Source organism: Vombatus ursinus, unplaced genomic scaffold (genome assembly GCF_900497805.2).
Source record: "Vombatus ursinus unplaced genomic scaffold, bare-nosed wombat genome assembly UNPS02010193.1, whole genome shotgun sequence".
NCBI lineage: Eukaryota > Metazoa > Chordata > Mammalia > Diprotodontia > Vombatidae > Vombatus > Vombatus ursinus.
Window position 1 is genome coordinate 9545591 of NW_020949971.1, and position 14478 is coordinate 9560068.

The following is a 14478-nucleotide window of genomic DNA, read 5'->3' on the forward strand; positions in this document are numbered from 1 at the left end:
CATCTTCCCCAGTTCCTTCTGGGAAACACGTTTGTCTTGGCATGGGAAGATGGCGGTTGTGCTCATGGATGTCTTTGATCCCTCCTGGAGTCCCCCAGAATTGACGTGTAGCCTTTCCATCGGGCTGTTTTAATAACCCCTTTGGGGGAGGGGCCCCAGTACTTAGGGGTGTGTCTGCCTTTGGTTTTCCCAAATTCTTCCAACGTCCTGATCTCAGTTTGTGAGTGGCTGGGCCCCATGGCATTTTCACATCGCTGGTTCCCATCGGTCCGGCTGTGGAGACCTGCAGCCTCCGGGGATTCCACTGTAAAGTTTGCTGTCATTCTCCATGCGCTCCCCACACGTGGCTTCAATCTTTGGTGCTGTGGCCTTTTCACTCCGTCAGGGGACTTCCTCCGGGACCCCAGCTGGCTGTTTCTGAATGTACAAAGTCACTCTCCCCTCGCCCCCCATCCCACCCACCCCCCTGCTCCTTCATTCCTTGCAGGCTTAACAGTCCCAGAGAGCTAACTGACCTCCAGCGGGCTGGCTCTGGCAGGCTGGGTGGGACCAGAACATTCACCTGTGGCTTCCTGCAGGGTATTAGATGCAGGCATTCACTTCCCCTCATGCTGGGCCTCCGTTTTCTCATCTGTGAAATGAGAGATTTGGACTTGATGGCCTGGACTCACCTGAATTTACCAGACGTTTATGAAGCACTTAGTACGTGCAAGGGATTCTGCCTGGTTCTGTGATGGCCTCGCCCTGTGTCCTCTGGGTTTTACGTGTGTCTGTGACGAGGTTCTCGGTCTTGAGGGGCCCTCAGACGCCACGTGGTTCTCCGCTCTCCTCTTGGTCCAGATAGTGAAAAAGTCTGGGTTTATTAGAGAACAAGGGGCTTTGGGCCAAAGAGGGCCCAGCCAGTCCTGGGTTCCTTAACAATTCTTTTCTTTCCCCAGTTTTCTCTTTATATGTATTTGAAACCCCAGTCCAAGCGGAGGAGGTTGAATTAAAAAGCAATGAGATGTCTTCGATTGACGGTACTTGAGGATTGTTGTATTCAGCCTCCAATTTATTTTAATCTTTTCCTCAACTACCCTTTGTTGGCTGTAATTTTATTGCATTGGGTTAGGTGGTCAAGTAACATCCCCCTTCCTCTTCTCTCCTTCCTTGTTAGGTTTTTTTTTTATTTCGCTTTCTGCACCCTTTTCTAAAAAGGATTCCTTTCCTTCATTCTCTTCATTACTTATCTTCCTTTTCAGTCTGTTCTAGATTTCTGTCTTTGCCTCATGGCCCTTATTCTTGCTTAGTCCTTCTTTAGCCTCTGCGTTCTTCATGGAATTAAAGTTTCTAAGGTGCCAATTTTGGGTTCCTTCTAAGCAGTTTGTCTTTGTAGATCTTGCCCTGGGCCCGTGTCTGCATATGACGGAGAGGCTTTTGACCCATGGTTGGAATTTCTGATGTCCCAGGTTGCTCTGTTCATCCAGGGATAGTCTTTTTTGTTTTTTCCATTCGCCTTGAAATCTTCCCCCTGGATCTGTGTCCTCCCATTCTTCTTGGCAGCAATTCCTTCTGGTATCTCCTGAGGCAGGATGGATGGTCTCTCTAAGCACCGAACCCCTACAAGTCATACCCATGGTGAGGCCCCATCTCCCTCTTCTCCCATAGGAGCATTCTTCGGTGGTGGCACACTCTCCCACTAATGAAATAAGATTTCCCCATTTCTTTCCTCTTTCTTCAGTCCCTCCCTTTGCCTCCCGGACCATTCTGCTGTAGGCTTTCTTCTTCTTGAAAGACCTTAGGAATTGTTTTCCCTTTGTTGTTAGCCTTTGACTTGATTGGACTACATCACATTCTCCTTTATTTTTCCCCTATTTTCTCCTCTTGCTGATTTTCTAATTCCTTCCTTCTGGTGGTGGTTTCTCTGAGGGTTAAATCCCAAAGCCATTTCTATCTCCTACCACACTGACCAGTTCATGATTCATCAGTCTCTGTCCCAGATGACTTTTGGGGAAAGACCAAGGACGGGTCCATATGGATTCTGGATACTGGGTCTTAGTGGACTGCCACCAAGCGACACACAGATGTCCTTCCCCAGGTCCCTCTTTTCCTCAGTTCTCTGACTAATCTCGGAGCACTGCCACTCAAAACCAAGCAAGTTTCTGCTATTTGGATTTGCTGTTTGAACATTGGAGGAGTTGCGGGGAGGTGTGGAGTTGAGTTTGGTTGGAAGCCTAGGGATCGACTTGTGCAGGCCTGCTGCCTGAATGTGGTGGTCAATGGGAGTGTTGAGTGAGTGCATTAGAGGTTAGAAATTATTAACTTTCCCTGTTGTTAGATCATTGGGTTTTTACCTTGTTGTGTTCTTGATGTCCTAGACCATGAAGACAGCTGAAATTGCTCCACCTCCTGTACAAAATTCGAGTTTGAGAGGTCATGAGGATCTGAGTAAATGTCTAGTCCTCCATCTTCTTGGTCACATAACCCAGAAGTCTTTGTATTACATCATGGTCAAAAATGGATGCATTGCCTGTTTCTTCCCACACTCACACCTTGAGTAGAATGGGTACTTGTCAGAGACAGTTGTCTTTTAGAGGAATCATTAACATACTGGAGAAGGTGAAAGATACAGTGTTAGTCCTCTCAGAAGAAAGGAGCCCTAGTGTTGAGTGTCTGGAATAAATTTGTTTCCGTAAATCAGAATCTAATTGCAATGAAGAGAGATTTTACTGTGCAGAAAAATCTGTCTGCCCATCAGGACTTCACTCCCATCTTCAGATGATTCTCTGACACCTGGATGGCAAATATCGATATCTATATCTGTGTCTACATTCATATCTGTATCAATGCCTATGTCTGTGTCTATATCTATATCTATGTCTGTGTCTATATCTATATCTATGCCTATGTCTACACTCATATCTATATCTGTCTATGACTATATCTGTATCTACATCTACATTCATGTATATATCTATGTCTACATCTACATCTACATTCATATCTATATCTACATATATGTATATAGGTATATGTATTATATATACATCTCTTGTTACAAAATCCAGAAGAGAAAAGAAAATCAATTCATGAAAACTAACCAACAAATTGATCCAATCTGACATTACCTAGAGCCCCTCACCTCTCTCTATATGTGTGTGTATATATGTATACATAGTACACAAACACAGACACACACACACACACATATAAAATAAGTTTTGAAGGAAATAAGACCCCTCCCTGTTAGTTTTAGTCAGTGAATTAACTGTATTTTAAAATTCCTTACTAGCTGTGTGACCTTGGGCAAGTCACTTAACTCTATTTGTCTCAGTTTCCTTATCTGGAAAATGAGCTGGAGAAGGAAATGGCAAATCACTCCAGTATCTTTGCCAAGAAAACTCCCAAATGGGGTCATGAAGAGTCGGACACGACTGAAAAATGACTGAACAACAATATATAGCCTTGAAAGATTTAAAAGCTCTTTATATACATTACTTGAATTGTTCCTTATAACAAAGCTATGAGGTACATAATAAAAGTATTATTTTCTAAGCCATGTCAAATCATGAAGTGTCAATTAAGCACCCACAGTGTTCTGGGCACTGTATTAAGCTTGGCGGGATGAAGAAAGGCAAAGAAAAGTTCCTGCCTTCAAGGAGCTCACATTGTAATGAGGGGGGACCACATGTAAGTAATTACATATACAAACAAAATATGTTCAGAATAAATGGGAGATAATCTTGGAGGAAGGACCTAGCACTGAGGAGGATTCTTTGAAGAAGGGGCAGTTTTATCTGGGTCTTGAAGGAAGCCTATGTCATCATCATCATCATCATCATCATCATCATCATACATAGAGCCCCGTAAGGGTGATGGTGCGTCTTACATATTTTATATCATCGGATCCTCACAACAACTACTTTGATTATCTATTTTATAGGTGAGGAAAGTGAGGCTCCAAGTGGTTGTGAAGTCACACTCCTGGTTGCCTAACATTTCTACATTGCTGTGATTTTATATCACTTTTGTTTCTAGTAGCATCCTTTGTTACAAAATCCAGAAGGGAAAAAAAATCCATTTGTGAACACTAACCAAGTTGACCCAGCCCAGAGCCCCACTTCTGTAAAGAAGGAAGGGAGGAGCACTCTCATATCTTGTAGTCATGGCCCACATTGTTCTCTTGGTTCTGCTCTCCTCACTTTGCATCAGTTCATGTAAATCTTCCCGTTCACCGTCACGTAGTTATTTATTTATCGCATTCATGGGTCACAACTTGTTGAGCCATCAATGGGCATTGGCTTTTCTTTTTTTTTTTCCCCTAGTTCTTTCCCACTACAAAAAGCTATGCTGTGTTTTCACCCCAGTTTTTGGCCTTTTTTGTATCTTTGGTGCTTAGCATAGTGACGTGGCCGCTGCAGTGGTGAGCAAGAGACCAGCTCAATACTCTTAACCCGGAGGCGCATCGAGGAGGCGGGAGACAGCAAGCAGGCAGAAGCTCCGTTTATTAAGTGCTAGTAGCTTTCTTTTATATCCCTAGAAACACCTGATCAAAGCGTGATCTCCACGTGATAGCCAATCACCAAGTCTGCTGGACACCTGCAGCCTCGTGTCAGGGGTATGAGTAGGATTTTTCTCCCAGTGAGAGGAGAGCCGAGCCAACCGTGGGAGCTGCGTGTCAGCAAAGGAGAGGTCTTGTGAGACTTCTTGTTTTTGCCACGCAACAGGTTGTGACCCTCAGCTTCTGCTGAGAGAAGCTAGAACTCCCACGAGAAAATTACCCTAACAGCGTAGTGCCTGGCATATAATAAGTACTTGACTGAGAGGTGAGTCTCCAACCCTGGTCATACCCTGACTTTAATTCTGGAGCTTTTTCCATAATATTCAAAATTTTATACTTTACTGATTCTGTGAACTGTTAGGCATCAGTTGCCATGCATAAAAATCAATTACCTACTCTGTCTTATGCTGAAAATCTTGATAACCCAGAAAGGTCCTTGTCATCCCATTTACCAAACACAACTGTCCTAAATCAAAAGAACATGCAAAAAAAAAAAAAAAAGGATATGGTGACCTGTAGCCAGAGTGTAACACTGAGTGAGCTGAAGTCAAGTCCGTTGTTTTAAGTCATTGAAAATGAGTTGACCATTTTGTAGATCACTTGGGTCCACCCTGCTTAATTAAGTTAAATAATTAACCTAATTATTAATAGGGTTCTGTTTTTCTAACCTTTCTCTTTAAGGTTCACAAAACCTTAAAAGGTTACAAATGGAATTTGCAATACACTTTCTTCACAGTAACCCTGTGGGGCAGATGATGTCATCATGATTTGCAGATGAGGAAACTGAGGCACAGGGCAAGGAAGTGACTTACCTAGAACTATGCAGCTATTGTGTGTCTTTAGATGCTAAGACCAGAGTTTATTCCCCTCCCCCTTGCTGCCTAGCTAATGGCCAGTGACCCAAATTAGTTACAAAAAGGGCTGGGTTACCTATTGTGGCTGACTTTTTGCTACAGCCTTCTATATTTTTGGTAAAGACGCATAATGTTTGGGTGGAGTTCAGTTTTTGTTTTCACATGGGGCCCTTTTCTCCCCCTTACTCCTGTCATTCTGGGGTTATTCAGCAACGTCTGTCAGAGCTGCAGTAACCTTTGTCATCTAGCTGTTGTGGTCGTGGTATTTCGCTCCCTTGATGGAGATGAAGGTGGGAGGGTTGGGGACCAACCCCCTCTCCTTTTACATTGAGCCTTCAGGGGGGACGGGAGCATGGTTCTAAAGGCATCTCTCAGCACAGTGGTCTCTTGCCAAGCTCAGTATTTGAGTTGGATGTCAGGCCTCCTCGGCTGCTTGAAAACAGGAAGTTTCCCTGTTACTTGATGGATAACCCTGTTTAGCTGGAAAGAAAGAAAGAAAAAAAAAATGACCTCCATCTCGAGGGCAGCCAATGAATTCTGCAGTGGTTTAAGACATGTGGAAGACGTCTCTTCCACAGACTAGTCTGTGTTCAAGCATATGCCTGTCCTGAGTATGTGGAACTCTACCCCGCCTCCTGCCCCCATTCTGGAGACTTCAATACATGTTCCATCAGATACTCTAACTTCCCAGTGCCTCAGTTTCTTCCGCTCCTATGATAGTCTCTTCTAGTCCACATCAGCTGCTCGTAGGGTTGCTCCTACCCTCGGTCTCTCCTTTGCACATGATCCCTGTGCTTGGATATTCATGAGCTCCAGAATCCCTTATCTGAGCATAATCTTTATCTTTCCATCTCTCTGGGCCTTGTTCAACCTGAGAATCAGGGCCAGAAAAGACTTCTCCTTCTTGGCGCCTCTCCCTTTGGAGGGAGGACGTTGTGATGAAGGCAAGTCAAGAACCCATTAGCTGCTCTGCTTTGGCAGATGCCCTGATAACTGAAGTACCCCGTCACTTCTGCATCATAGTCCTGGACCAGCCTTGAGATCCGTTTCTCAGCCTCCTTATCTTGTGCTTCTCTCTGTCCGGATAATGTGTAGTATGGTCTGATGACAATATCACTTCTCTTTCAGCCGCCGTTGGCCTTCGTCTGCCATATTTACCCCTTCTGAGCCTTGGATTTCCTCATAAACATCTGTCTTCTTTGTGTGCCGTGCTACTCCCCCTTCCCAGTTTTTACCTATGATCTTTCTCTTCAGGGTGCTGCATACCTCCTAAGCTACCCTGAAGACAGTTTCCATTGCACCCGGTCCCCATGATCCCTAGGAGGTCATATTTATTGCCTTGATTTATTGTGTCTTGTTCATCTTAGTTCTTACTCATACTTTGTGCTAGCAGCAGCAGTAATAGTAGTAATAGTGGTAGTGGTGGTGGTGGTGGTGGTAGTAGTAATAGTAGCAGTATAGTGAAAGGCCACACTATTTATTTAATTAATGTAGTGCTTTAAGGCTTACAAAATGCTTTACAAATTTTATCCTTGCACAAACCTGGGAGGTCGGTGCTATATTATATGCCCTATTTTATAGTCGAGGAAACTGAGGCAGACAGAGGTTAAGCATCTTGCCCATAGTCACTCAGCTAGTAAGTGTCTGATGCTGGATTTGAATTCAGTTTTTCCTTACTGCAGGCCCAGTGAGTGTTCTGTCCACCGTATGACCTGGCTGCTTATGTGTCTATACGTTTATATAGAGACATCTGAGGGCACGCGTGTTTTGACTGGCAGGCACCATTCTTGGTTCTCATCTCCTAACTTTTTCCCCTACATGCTGTCATACCTTTACCATGGTATACTTCAAGACTTCAGAAATAAGTGATTGCATCTGTAAGGATACTCCCTTCATCAAAACAGATCCTAAATTCCATATCCATCAGTTTACAATCTTTGGGAATTGTGTAACACCACCTCGCCAAATTCATTGACCTTCTGGCAATGAGCCTTTCCAAACTTAGAAACTAACTGGCCCTCAGGTGACAGAAATAGCCCCTCAGTGGACACTCAAGGTCTTCCCAGTTAGGTCAGACCCTTTAGAACTTATACTCCACAGGCATGGCCTTCAAGATCACAACTTCATACCATAAAGAAGCATCTGGTGGAGATACTCTGGCATATGAGCATTATAATTAACAACATTGTTGTTAGCTTGGATACTTGTGAAATCTGATATCACGAAGACAGAGTTGCCCATTGCCAGCCATTGGCCATGTTCCATATTCTCTGCAATACCGTGTCTTCCGTGAAAGCTTACTCTGTTGGTCATGCCCTGTCAACAATGATCATCTGTGGATGAGCAGTGGGTCCCTCCAAAGCCCTCCCCACCACCGCTTTCTCCCATCCCAGACTGATAGGAGCTATTGGAAAGGAGATGACTCCATTGCTGAAGAAGGAAGTCATCCAGGCTTCCTCGATGGCAAAAGCCCCAGAAGTCATCCATCTCCCCTGCCATGGATCTGGCAAACATCCTATGGAGTCCGGGCCATTCGGGGTGTGTTGGCTATTTGATGTGGTTGAATAATAAGCTGTGAGGAAGAGGTCAGTCATGTAGTTGTTTCAAATGGTGGTATTTGAACTTCACCACCACAGGAAATGCTGCTGTGCCCAGTGCCCTGGAATCCCATAAACCTACTCACGTGGGAACCCCCAGTTCCCTCCTTCTGTCTCATGGCTGTGAGTTACAGGCTCTTGTGACAGATTTCAGTTTTGGTTATAAATACTATTGGCTCCATTAAGGGGAGGAGATTGCTTGACTGGCCGGATTTGTGGCCTGCTCCGCTTTGATAACTTGGACCATAAAGTGAAGCAGACGGCTTTTGCTGCTGAGCCACCTCACCTGAAGTCATTCCCTGTCTGTACCATGTTTTCAAAGAAGACATTCTCTTGTCTCTGGAGTCATCGCTCATTTCCTGGAATGGAAGCCCCTTAGAGACCGCTCAGTGAAAAGCCTGTCGGTGAAACCAAGGCAGATGGTCTCCCTAAGTATCTCAACAGTACCTAAATACGAGTTGTGTCACAGATGAGAAAACTGAGGCACTGAGGCCCTGATCCAGTAGTGCAACTGCTGTGCCATGCACAGTCCGTTCCGTGGGATGGGGATGGGGATGGGGATACGGGGTGGATCTCTGGGATTCCATTGTCAATGCAAGTGGGCACCTTCTCCACAATTTCTGGTTTGAGAAAGTAAATAGAGCCTTGAGAGGTTAAGGGCCTTGAACCCAGGTTTCACTGGTAGTGAGGCCAGCTTTCCATCTGCCATGCTACCCTGCCTTTATGAGTAGAGAGGATTTGCTAAATAAGGTGAGACTCTGATCCTTGAACCTCCATTAGTGTAGGGCTGTAGGTAGGCGACATTACCAAAGTCACTGAGCAGTTGACACTGCCATCGGAGGGTGGTGTGTCCATATCTTATCGCCTCAAGAGAATCTATTTACCCTTCTCTCTAACATGTGCAGGGGGGTAATCTATAACCTCCTTGTCCCATTGCCTCTTCAAGTTGTCTCTGTTTAACAATTCGAGATGGCAGATGTTTACAAAGAGCTCGGCTCAGCTGAACTGAGGTGAATCCTCCACTGAATTCAGACTGTAGCCCCTCATGACTTCTCTGTAGGTCTCATCCAAATCTTTCTTTAAGTCCCCTGGAGAGCGTTGGCTTACCATGTTGAGTGGAGGTCTTCCTCTCCTTCTTTCCCCATTTCTTGGCTTAGCACCTCATACGCTGCATGGCCCATAATGGGTGCCTTATGAGAGTTTGTAGGAGGTGCTGGGATTTCCTGGAGGACCATGGTGAGGATTTGCTTGGGCCTGGGTGGGATGCGCCGCCCGGATGATATTTCTCCCGCTTGGGATGGCCAAGGTTCCCTGGGCCTGGAGGAGGATTCCAGAAAAGGCTCGCTCTTTCCACTGGAGTTGGGAGCTCTGAAGCCACCATACCTGATTCCTTCCAGCCAGCGTACAGAAGAGCTTGAGAAGGCTGGGGTGTATCTCCCCTGGGAATTTGCATGTGGTGACTCCTTCACAGTGGGGGATGTCTCCTCACTCAGGCTGCTCTTCTCTGCTTAGATAGACCAGAACAGTCTTTTTAAAGAACCTTTAGGAAGGGTGTTAGCACCATTGGGGTTTCTCAGGAAGGAAGCTGCTTTTCCGACTATTTTTTCAGTCGAACTTTCACTGACAAGATCAGGCAGGAAAAAGCCCCGTTGGCCATCAGCCCAGCACACCAGGCAGTATTTGTAGCAGACTGCATTGCCCGTGGGCAGCTGTGACTTTAAAAACAAGCTGGACGTCATGCTGAGCAGTATTCCCTGAAGCAAACAATGGAGGTGGTGTCCGCGTTCCACCCTCCTAGACAGTCATACTACCGGCAAAGGATGCTTAAAAATACCCTAGAATTTCTGGACTTTTCCAGATGTGTTCAAAGGGGCTAAGAATAGAGGCTGGACCTGGGGTTGTTTTTTTCTTGGTTTGGAGAACTCCTGGGTAAGGAAGCAGGTGGCACTTTATAGTATGAGGGAATTGCCTGGGGGCAGTGACTTGTGCAGAGTCACTCCAAAACCAACTCTGTTGATGACAACCGTGCTGCCTTTCGCTGTTCTTTTTGGTATGTTTTTTTTTTTTCATTTGGTTTTCCTGAACAGCCTGAAATAAGTACGGCGTGTGTTATCATGAGATCTTTGATCCTATGTGACATGTCCAAGGTCACACAGTTGGTGTCAGACCCAGTTCTTTTTATTCTAAGTTGTTGATCCTCTACAGTTATAGACCTCCTTTTAGTCAATCAATAAGCATTTGTTAAGTACCTACTATGTGCCAGGTGCCTTGCTAAGCGCTGAGGGTACAAAGAAAGACAAAAGCTAGCTCTGGCTCTCACAGACCTCACAGTCTACTCTGAGCTTCCAAGAGTCTAACTCCTTTCCCTTCCCTTCCCTCCTTAGCCTTCCCCTTCCCCTCCATCTTTCCTCTTCTTCTCCCTTCCTGTGCCCTCTTTAAATACTTAAAATTTCAACTAATCAGTCAGTCAGCAAAAGTTCCTACTACATGTCATGCACTGTGCTGGGAGATGAGGATGCAGATGTAAAAATGACATGGTCCTTGCCCTTGAGAATCCTGTATTCCAAAAGGGGGATACAATAGGAGGAGGGCTCCAGTGGCCAAGGAAGGGAGTTGTAGTCTAGGCCATGAATTCTTAAGCTGTTTTGTGTCATAGACCCCTTTGGTTTTCTGGCAAAGCCTATGGATCCTTCCTTAGAGTAATGTTTGTAAATGCATAAAGTGAAATTCGTAGGATTACATGAGAAACCAATGATATCAGAATACAGTCATTAAAATATTTTTAAAAATGAATTCACAGACCCCAGGTTAAAAACCTCTGATCTAGACAGTTATACAGATTGTGGAAAAAGGCAGTAGATTATGATGCCCTATCACGTAGCAGTAAACAGCCTATTTACAGGTACAGAGACAGGTTAGGGCCAAATTGTCAAGTGCTCTAAAAGTTAAGCAGAGAAGCCTGGATTTGATTCTAAATGAAATAGGGGTAACAATACTATTACTCCTCTTCCTCCTCCTCCTCCTCCTCCTCCTCCTCCTCCTCCTCCTCCTCCTACTACTACTACTAATAATAATAACATTTATATAATGCTTTAAGGTTTTATAAAGCACTTGAAAACTCACAGTGCAGCAAATAGCACCTCGGAGGTAGGTACTATTATTATTCCCATTTTACGGATGAGGAAACTGAGGCAAGCAGAGGTTAAATAACTTGCCCAGGGTCACACAGCTAGTAGGTGTCTGAGATAAGATTTGAACATGGGTCTTTCTGACTCCAGGGCCAGTGCCACCTAGCTCCCACTATAAATTGCAGAGAAAGTGCTGACCTATGTTGGTAGTGGAAATTTCCCTATCCCTTATCCCTAGTAGGTAACTGGGTTTGTTTGTTGGTTTTTTTTTTTTTAAAGTGTTGACTATTATATTAATTTTATTTTTTATTTTTATTTTCAGTTCCAAATTTTTTCTCTCTCTCCTACCCCACGTTAAGAAGTTAAGAAATATGATTCTCATTATACATATGAAGTTATGCAAAACATATTTCCACATTAGTCATGTTGAGAAAGAAAAAAATAAAGAGGAAAAAAAATCTGCTTCATTCTGTACCCAGAGTTCATCAGTTCTCCCTCTGGAAGTGAGTAACATTTTTCATCAAGAATCCTTCAGAACTGTGGTGGATCATTGTTCATACAAGTCTTCCCAAGTTTTTCTGAAACTATCCTGCTCATCATTTCTTATAGCACAATAGTGCTTCCTCACAATCATATACCACAACTTGTTCAGCCATTCCCCAATTAATGTACATCACTTTAATTTCAAATTCTTTGCCACCATAAAATGAGCTTCTATAAACAGTTTTGTACATATAGGTCCTTTTTCTTTGCTCTCTTTGGGGTATAGACCTGGTGGTAGAACTTGGGGTCAAAGGATATACATAATTTTATAGCCTGTGAATGTAGTTCCAGATTGGTCTCCAGAATAGTTGGACTAGTTCACAGTTCCACCAATGGGTACTTTATTCTTCATAGTAGTTAACTCTTTTGCATTATGGATATCACATTCTAAGCCCTCTACTTCTTTACTGTGGTAGCTGCTAAATCTCGCATGATCTTGACTATGGCTCAACAGTATTTGAATTATTTCTTTCTAGTTGCTTGAAGTATTTTCTTCTTAACCTAGGAGCTTTAGATTTTGGCTATAGTATTCCTGGGAGTTTTCATTTTGAAATTTCTTTAAAGAGGTAATTGGTAGGTTCTTTGAATTTCAACTTTGCCCTCTGTGCAAAGGTATCTGGGCAGTTTTTCTTTATAATTTCTTGAAATATGATGTCTAGGCTGATTTTTTGTTAATCATGGCTTTCAGGTAGTTTCAGGTAGTCCATTAATTCTTAAATTATCTCTCCTCAATTTATTTTTCAGGTCAAATTTTTTTTTTCCTGTGAGATATTTCAAGTTTTCTTCTATTTCTTCAGTCTTGGACTTTGTTTTATTGTTTCTTGATGTCTAATGGAATCATGGATATAACCAGGTCCTTTCAGGGTTTATACAGAAGGGATGGAAGGCAATCTCAAGAGGGGAGGTTCTAGCAGCTGGGGGACCAGGAGAAGACTCCTGTAGAGGAAGATGGGCTTTGAACTGCATTGTGAAGGAGGCCAGAAGGCAAAGGTGAGGAAGGAAAGCTGGGACGGGGATGGACAGTGAAAGCCACAGGGCCGGGAGATTGTAGCTAGATTGTAGAGCATATGGAGGGTAGTTATGGGCGAGAGGACTATGATGATAGGAAAGGGCCAGGTTGTAAATGCTAACTAAACACCAGGCTTATGTCGTATCATGGAGGTCATTGAGAGTCACCAGAGTCTGTTGTGCAGGGGAGTGGCGCATAGCTTTCCCTACCCTTTGAGAAATAACTTTGGCAACTGAGTGGAGGATGATTGGGAGTAGAGGCCATTGCCACGTGGCTGAAAGTCTGCATACATCTTCCTTTCATTTGCAGTTCAGCTCTGGGCAACAGCACAATGAGCTCAGAAGACGTAACGTTTGCAGACGTGCAGCCATTGCACCTTTAGAATGTTGGTGAATTTCCATTGGATCCAAGCCCACCTGAAGGCCATTTCCTCTAGCAAAACCCAGTGACTCTGGGTGCAGCTGGCTGCCTTCTGCCTGCTCAGCGCTGCTAAGTGTTCCATTAAAGGGTCGGGCTGTGGGAGTACTTTCCTACCCAAGGCAGATTATACGAGTACAGCACAAACCCGTGTCTAAAGTTTCAATGACACTGTGACTGAACGCCAGCTTCGCAAATGTTTGCATCTGAGAAAGAACAGATATTCACCTCCATCGCTAATAATCCCCCAAGCCCACTGAACTCCGAATTTGAAGTTTGGTTTTTGTAAAGGATTAAAGATGTGACTGGGATGCACGGTCTGATTTCCCTTTGGTTTATCATGACACAGCAGTCTGAAAGGAAGCCTGCTACGGAGGATAGAGGAGTCAGGAAGACCCAGGTGTGCATCTCACCTCCAGCACACACTGACTGTGCAGCTTTGGGCAAGTCACCTAGCCTCTCGCTGTTCTAGGCAACACTAAGGCTGTCAATTACAAGTTCCTGATTTATGTCAGCAGAGGGAGTTTCACATTGGGATTTCCATTGGACAGTCCGCTTAACCTCGCTCAGACTCAGGTAGCTCTCTTAGATCTAAGTTATAAACTGTTTACGAGCATAAAATCAAGCATCTAAAGAAACCTATCACATGACCTGTCTTTAATAGTAATAAAAATGATAATAATAATAATAATAATGATGATGATGATGATGATGATAGGTGACGTGTCTATAGCACTTTATAGTTTGCCATGCGTTTTATATCCTTTATCTTAATTCTCCTCACAATGGCCCTGAGAGGTAAGTGTGGTTATCTTCCTTTAACAGGTGGAGGAAATGACATTCAAAGGATAAGTGACTCGCCCAGGGTCACGCAGCTAGGAAGTGCTTAGGCAGGACGCAGGTCTTGCTGACTCCAGTCCAGTGCTCTGGACCACGCCTTCTGACATCTTCTAGCAAATCTCTCCTTCATCCCACTTTTCCATAGAATCCCCTGATTCCAGAGTGTCCTCTTTCCATCCCTAACTGGCTCAACCTGTCTTCTGCCCCCTCCAGGCTTTGATGCGACCTGGGAGATTTGACCGGATCATCTACGTCCCCTTACCTGACACAGCCACGAGGAGGGAGATATTCAAGCTGCAGTTTTCCTCTAAGCCAGTCGGTCCGGATGTCGACCTGGAAGAACTCGTTTGTCAGACAGATACCTACTCAGGGGCTGAGGTAAGCTGAGCCTTCTCTTCCCTGGGAAATGAACATGGGGAAATAGCTGGGGGCTTTTCTGGTTGGCTGCCAAGATACTTGAAATTACTCTACTGAGCCTGAGGTTTCACCTCATACCAGGCAAATTGGCAAAGATGATTAAAAAAAAAAAATGGGAACAGTCGTGGCTGGA

The 14478-nt window shown here is 44.3% G+C and overlaps 1 protein-coding gene across 1 annotated transcript in view; it reads left to right on the forward strand.

Moving 5' to 3' along the window:
• SPATA5 (spermatogenesis associated 5) overlaps positions 1–14478 on the forward strand; it is a 227007-nt gene that overhangs the window by 158818 nt on the left and 53711 nt on the right. The window contains exon 15 of the mRNA XM_027853737.1: positions 14142–14306. Within this exon, the coding sequence (XP_027709538.1) occupies positions 14142–14306 (165 nt within the window). The remainder of the gene's footprint in view (positions 1–14141; positions 14307–14478) is intronic.